The sequence below is a fragment of the Petaurus breviceps genome, unplaced genomic scaffold (genome assembly GCF_028583685.1).
Source record: "Petaurus breviceps papuanus isolate PSGF00001 unplaced genomic scaffold, PetGlider_PUasm1.0 186, whole genome shotgun sequence".
NCBI lineage: Eukaryota > Metazoa > Chordata > Mammalia > Diprotodontia > Petauridae > Petaurus > Petaurus breviceps.
Window position 1 is genome coordinate 39,975,751 of NW_027185798.1, and position 6,580 is coordinate 39,982,330.

Genomic DNA, 6,580 nt, shown 5'->3' on the forward strand with positions numbered 1-6,580 from the left:
AGAAGAAGAAGAAGAAGAAGAAGAAGAAGAAGAAGAAGAAGAAGAAGAAGAAGAAGAAGAAGAAGAAGAAGAAGAAGAAGAAAAGGAGGAGGAGGAGGGAGTGTGCTGGATCTGGAATCAGATGACCTCAGTTGAAGATGAAGACTAATTTTTCTACTCATTACCCATGTGACCCTGTACAACTCATTAAACCTCTTTAGGTGTCAGTTTTCTCATCTTTAAGGTGCTTTCCAGCTCTCAGTCTGTACTCAGAAGATTCCAGAGTGGACAACAGTGTAACATTAATTTGGTTAAATATAGGGTCAAGATTGGTATGGGTAGAAAGTGAAGTCAGAGGGAGTAATGTCCTGGAAAGCTAGAAAATGCTTAACCTGTATATTGAGGGGAAGGGGAAGGAAACTCTTAACCTGTCTCCTCAATTGTTTCTCTAAGCTTAAAAAATGTGTGCAAAAGAACACTGTACTGCTTACTACCCTGAGAAGCCCCAAAGGGTAGTTCTCAGCAGGCAGCTAGCCATTTGCCCCCCCCCTTTCCAAGTAAAAGCTTATTCGTGAGACGAGTTTAAAAAAAATAAAAATATGAAGGAGTCTCCTCCTCCACAAATATCCCTGGGGATTGAGGGAACAATTGGACTACATAATTGAAAAATAAATCCAACCCCACAAAATGCCCCAAATTATAAAACACATATAGTTAATCAGATGACTATTAGTGTCATTTTAAAAATCAAAATCACTTTAAAAATGAATTGGATTTCCCCTTTATTGAAAGGTATATATGCATATTCAAGTCTACCAGGTTAAGTAGGCACTGGAAGATAATGCTGATTTGTGTGTGTTTACAAAATCTTAACAGTATGTGTTCCACAGAAATGAAGGTGCCTGTCTGCTAAAATAGGGGAGAAGGAAGTTGGATCATCAGCACATGTGCCAAGCCATATTTTAACTTGAATGAATGAGCAAATGAATAGATAAACAAACATACCCAGAAAGGCAGTATGTTCTTATCTGATGATCATTAAAATGAGTATACCTGGATTCTGTTCCTACCTCTACCACAGACCATCCGTCTTTTCATTGATTAAGAACTTATTTTATAAGAATTAAACACTTTCCAGTAATTATTTTATTTATATCTATTTAGCTCTCTGAAGACTGCCACAGTGACACTCATCTCAAGAAGAGATCTATAGGCTTCATTCCCATTGAAATATATTGTGAAGGATATAAAGTAAGCAAGATTGAATAAATGTTAATCTAATTTATGGCACTTAATGAATGCACATATTTATTTCTTATTTAAAGGACATATACATTCTTTAAGATATGAAGATATACATATACACACATTCTTTAAGAAATAATAGGTCTGTGTAATATCTATGTATATGTGTCTATATGTATATATTCCTCATGAATACAAGCATCATTTTCCACCACATTTTAAAACAGCAGTCCTGTGTTATTAGGGTTGCTGTTGCTGTTTACAATATGTCATGGGAGTTTTTCCACAGTCAATATGTTGTTTATTTGCACCTAAAGACTGCATCACTCATCACGCAAAAGATAAATGTTCTTATTATGTCTGTGGACTCTGCTTAGAGGCTAAGGTTTATGTCATAGACTGCTTTCAACTGGTATATTTTGTGGCACAGATTCAATGGGAATCTGATCTGCTGAAAATATTTGGGCTGTGAAAACTCCCACACTGTGACAGATGTCAAGTCCAATTAAGTGACTCATGTCCAGGTTTCTGTCCAATAGGATTTCCCATTAAATATCAATTTAGGGAAAAAATTCCATCCTCCTTCTTAAGCCTTTATCTCTTACACCATCTCTAGGCTGAATCAATTGGTACCAGGAGAGCCAAGAAGCCACACACGGATCTCTGCTGTTTTTTTTTTTTTTTCCTCTGCTGTACCACCTCTCTCCAGTCTTCCTCCTCTTCACTGTCACTGTGACTAGCGGGAGACTTTCACTTTTCACCAACCCAGCATCTTCAAGCTACTGACTGTATTTTTATTACAAGGTAAAGAAAAGGGATTCCAGGGTGGGAGGGATGTGAGGCAAGGAGATGTGATACAGACAAATCTTGAAGGATTTCGAAAAAAATATATATCCATTTATACATATAAATAAACCAGGGCGAAGGAAAAGACAACATTATTCCCGAGTTACAGTATTGTGTTCTTGGGAACAGGAGAGATACCGGAGGAACAAAGCCTTATCTGGGGGGGAAATCCTCAATTCTGGCGAGATAGCATCTCTGATCTATATTTATCAGTTTTCTCCAAAGATTTATTAAGGGAAGGCAAAGAGTACAATGGGAGAGAAATCTTATCTTAAACATCATTCTTATTGATCTGTTGTCTATTAGAAATCAACCCTTTGCTTTGATGGTGTTTATTTCTGCATCTCTTTTGTTATTTATAGAGACCTGGAAGCCGAGAAGGGGAAAAGGCACGAGACTTTTCAACAAATCATGTGAAAATCGAAAATCAGCCAACGAATATTTTCTATATATTTTTTAAAAGAGAGAAAATGTATTTTTAATATATCCGTCAAGAGAACCTTCATTCCTGTTCCAAATCGTGAAGAATTCTCTTCCATCACCGTGGCCAGCAGAGAGATGACAGCTTCGTTTTAATTTTTGAATACAACCATAATTTGTTGCTTTTAATTATTTTGTCCTCTTCGGAGTTGGGGATTCGACCCCCTACTCCTTCCCTCCTCCCTAGGATTTTCACTCTAAAAGATCTGAGACAAGATCTTTCAGAAGGGTTTTTCCCCCAAGGTAAGTTTCATTCATCCCATCCCTTCTTTAGCACTTTAAAACTGAGTTTACACTGTGGGGAAAACAAACAAACACATTTAAAACTGCATTTTAGTTACTTTCCAAAAAAAAAAAAAAAGAAATGCCTACGGCAAAAGCTACTTGGGGTGGGGGGAGTGGAAGTGAATTCAACTCGCTGTTCGAGGACAAACTACCAACTTTGTACACAAACTATAGCTGTGGGTTGTCTTTGGGTTTTTACAGAGCTAGGGGGCTTGTTTAGCTCCATGGGAGATGAGTTCTAAACACAAATAGCCTTTAAATCATTGGGAAAGACTCTCACCTCTAAAGCTGGGTTCCTCGGCTTTTCTTTTTCATTTTTGGTTTAGTTTAGTTTTGTTTTGAATAATGCCTCTGAAGGCTAGGCTCTCTTTTCTTCAGAGAAAGGAAGACCCATAAAGAAAAGAATGTTTTAAAGGTATTTCTCTAGCAAATTTGAACCAAGAGTGCAGTGTCCGGGACGGTAGCAGGAATGCTCTTTCTGGCTTTTGTTTTCTCGAAAAGAGCACTGAGGTTTCCTCGGAAAAGATCGTGGATTCCCAGGGCAATGGGTTCTCGCGTTCAGGGTTTAGAGGATTGTGATTTCCTATGCGCTCCCTTCTCACTGGGATGGAAACACTAGCAGGTGGATTTTTGCGCTCAGAGGCTCATTTCTTTAAACAGAAGAGAGTGGAAAAAAGGGGTGGGGGTTGTGGGAGGATTATGAATTGTCACTGTGTCTTTCTCGAATGTGTCTCTAAGATGAAGAAGCTGAGATTCCCAAGTCCAAAGACTTGGGAGTCTTTCCCCAGGGTTTTCGTGTTTTGGGAAGGAGTGCGGACCCCAGAGGTCTTAGCCTGGGCCTCTTTCCGGGCAGTTGGAGCTGCTCCGAGCGCTCTGGGGCTGTGGGATTTCCGAAACTTTACCCCTGTAATGATGACTTGGAGATCGCGTTTTCTGTAAGCCGAGCGTGATGTCTTCCCTCCCTCCCAGGTTCCCTTCTCCCCCCAGCTCCCCACCCGGCTTTCTAGCCACATATCTTCTACTGCCACCGCCACCCCCTGGCTGCAGACCACCACATTTTCCCTCCAAGGTTATTCTCGAAGCGCTGGACGCATTGTTTTATTACAGGCAGGCATGTCTCTATAAGTTCCTGAATTTGTATTGCTGTCTGCATGACAGATGGTGCTCTGTGAGGCTGCAAGGAGCTACGAGTCAATTTTCTTTTGAAAGGCGCCTCCGCGTTTATTTATTAATTTATTTACTTATTATTTCGGAGCCAGGGGAGGGCGGTAATATGGGGTGGGGGAATCACCGCTCTCACCCACCCACCGCCCCTCAGAGCCTACTCTCCAAATCCTTGAGCCAAGAATGGCAGCGGCCCCTCCCTCTCCCGCCTGCTCCCACCCCCAACACCCCAGCCCAGCCCAGCCTAACCCAGCCCAACGTTCTTCCCCAGCCCCAGCTCCCTTAGCTAGACCTGGCCAGTCTCAATCTGGGTCTCTTTTTCTGCCCCCTCCCCTTCCATAGACCCCCGGAGTGGGGGGTGGGGGGGAGAGGGTGGAGAGACTCGGCCTCTTTATAGGACTCCCTTCCCATTAGAGAGTGAAGCTAGACCAGGATCCTAGTGTATGCGCTAGAGCCAGTCTCTTCCCGGCCCGGGGCTCTGAGAGCTGGAGTCGGTAGGCGAGGCCTCGAGGTGTGTTTCAGGCACATGTCTAGGCTGGGCATCCTGCTTCCTTGCCCAGTTACTTCTACAAATGGATTGATTTGTTGTCCCTAATCATTCTTTTTGTTAATTGGGAGTGGGGAAAGAGAGAAAACAAGTGGGAAGGGAGGGAGGAGGAAGAGAGAAAGCGAGAGAAAGACAGAGAAAAGACACAGAACAGATTGACACAGAGAGATAGATATAAGCAGACACAAACAGAAAGAGAGGCAAGACCCTAAGACTTGGACAGTTGATAGTTTACAGGTCGTGGAACAAAAAGCCTGCCCAGAGTGGGGTGGACTCCCCCGTTTGTCCCTCCACCGATCCTTTTTCTGACCTCTACTAAGCTTCACTTGAGTGACTGGGACCTCGTACTCCGCGCTGGAGCTGAAGCTGCGGCCTGAGGGAAGCTGCCACCAGGGTCTCTCGCCAGCCCAGAGCGCTGCACTCGCCCCTTGACCAAATGGCTCGCTCCTTAGGGGGAGAGAGGCCTTCGAAGAAGTGGGTCGCCTCTTCAGTCAGCCGGCTCCAGCCTCCCGCCCTTGATCAGCTTTGTCCTCAAAGAAAGCCCTCCCTTCTGGCGTCTCCCTTTCCCCTCCCTCGGCCTCTATCTCCCCTGGGTTCGGTACATGTTCCCTACTCCCAGGACTGGGGTCAGTGACTACGGCCTCTCCCCCACTCCCTGTCATTCCCCTGGGATCCAGGGGAAGCTGAGGTGTCGGGGGGTGGGGAAAAGGGGTGCTGATCCGTGTGTGTGTGTTGGGTTGTTCCTGTGGCACCCCCCCCCCCCCCCTCACCATTAAAAAGAGGGACTGATTCCTTTTTGTTATTTTAGCCCCACCCCCAGCCTCCAAAATGATGCTCAGTCCGGACCAAGCCGCGGACTCCGACCACCCCAGCTCTGCACCCTCGGACCCCGAGTCGCTGGGCGGACCGGACGCTAAAGTGCTGGGCAGCGTGTCGGACCTGGAGCCAGTGGAAGAGAGCGAGGCCGATGGCAAGGGCGGCAGCCGAGCCGCGCTCTACCCGCACCCGCAGCAGCTGAGCCGCGAGGAGAAGCGGCGCCGCCGCCGGGCCACTGCCAAGTACCGTTCGGCCCATGCCACCCGGGAGCGTATTCGCGTGGAGGCCTTCAACCTGGCCTTCGCCGAGCTCAGGAAACTGCTGCCCACCCTACCCCCGGACAAAAAGCTCTCCAAGATCGAGATTCTGCGCCTGGCCATCTGCTACATCTCTTATCTCAACCATGTCCTAGACGTGTAGGGATGGGAGGCCGGGGGGTGCCGCTTGTCTGTCCCTGATGCCCGGACAGACCCAGACGGCCGTGGCCAGGACAGTGGTATTGGGGTTGCAGGAGGAGGACGCAATGCTGCTGCTGCTGCCCAGGAATGACTTTGACAAGCTGAGAAGCTTGGAAAATATTCTGCTAGGGAGAAGGGAAAGGTGGGGCCACCCCTTCTGATCTCGATGGGGTGGGAGGGAAAAGGGGAGCATTACGATTCCGGGGATGCAAAAGGTTTTCGGGTTTTTTTTTCAGGCCAGGAGTACCTCATGAACCCCAGCTGAGATAGACACCTCCAGGCCCCCTCTCTCCTGATTATCTATTACTACCCCTTGCATGGGTCAGCTTGAGCTAACTCGAGGGCTTGCATTTTTTCACCCTTATCTGCCACTCCATCTTCTCTTTTCTCTTTTAAAGGATGAAGGCAAAAAGGGTGTCTTAGGCTAGTGGGAAAAAAATCACCAGACATTCAGGAAAAAAAAAAAAAGAAATTTCTTCCATTGTGGAGATTAAAAGCCCAGTAATAAGGGAAGGAAAGCTTTCCTTTTGGTAGTGACAAGAAATAATGTAGAAAACTAGCAAACAAAAACAAACAAAACAAAAAAAAAAAACAAGTTGGCTATTTTGCAAGACTAAAAAGAGAACCAGGAGGAAATAAACACATTGTGAGAAGATTTGAACTTGGCAAGATCTTAGCTGCAAGATATGAATATAGAAAGAGAAAAATCCATATTTACATGGATAATTTAATATCAAATTGCTTTTTCAGGCTAAGTGCC

At 45.4% G+C, this 6,580-nt stretch overlaps 1 protein-coding gene across 1 annotated transcript; it reads left to right on the forward strand.

The window, feature by feature from the left end:
* The first annotated feature begins 4,982 nt into the window (after positions 1-4,982).
* Positions 4,983-5,782, forward strand: NHLH2 (nescient helix-loop-helix 2). Its single transcript, XM_069089227.1, has 2 exons — positions 4,983-5,172; positions 5,367-5,782. Exons 1-2 carry the CDS (start codon positions 4,983-4,985, stop codon positions 5,780-5,782), a joined length of 606 nt encoding a protein of 201 aa, XP_068945328.1.
* The last annotated feature ends 798 nt before the right edge of the window (positions 5,783-6,580 follow it).

Excerpts from the sequence above, each read along its gene's own strand:
- NHLH2 (XM_069089227.1), top strand. The coding sequence starts at position 4,983 with ATGGCTCGCTCCTTAGGGGGAGAGAGGCCTTCGAAGAAGTGGGTCGCC. Across the intron at positions 5,173-5,366 it reads TCCCTACTCCCAGGACTGGG|CCTCCAAAATGATGCTCAGT; the intron begins GTCAGTGACTAC and ends CCCCACCCCCAG.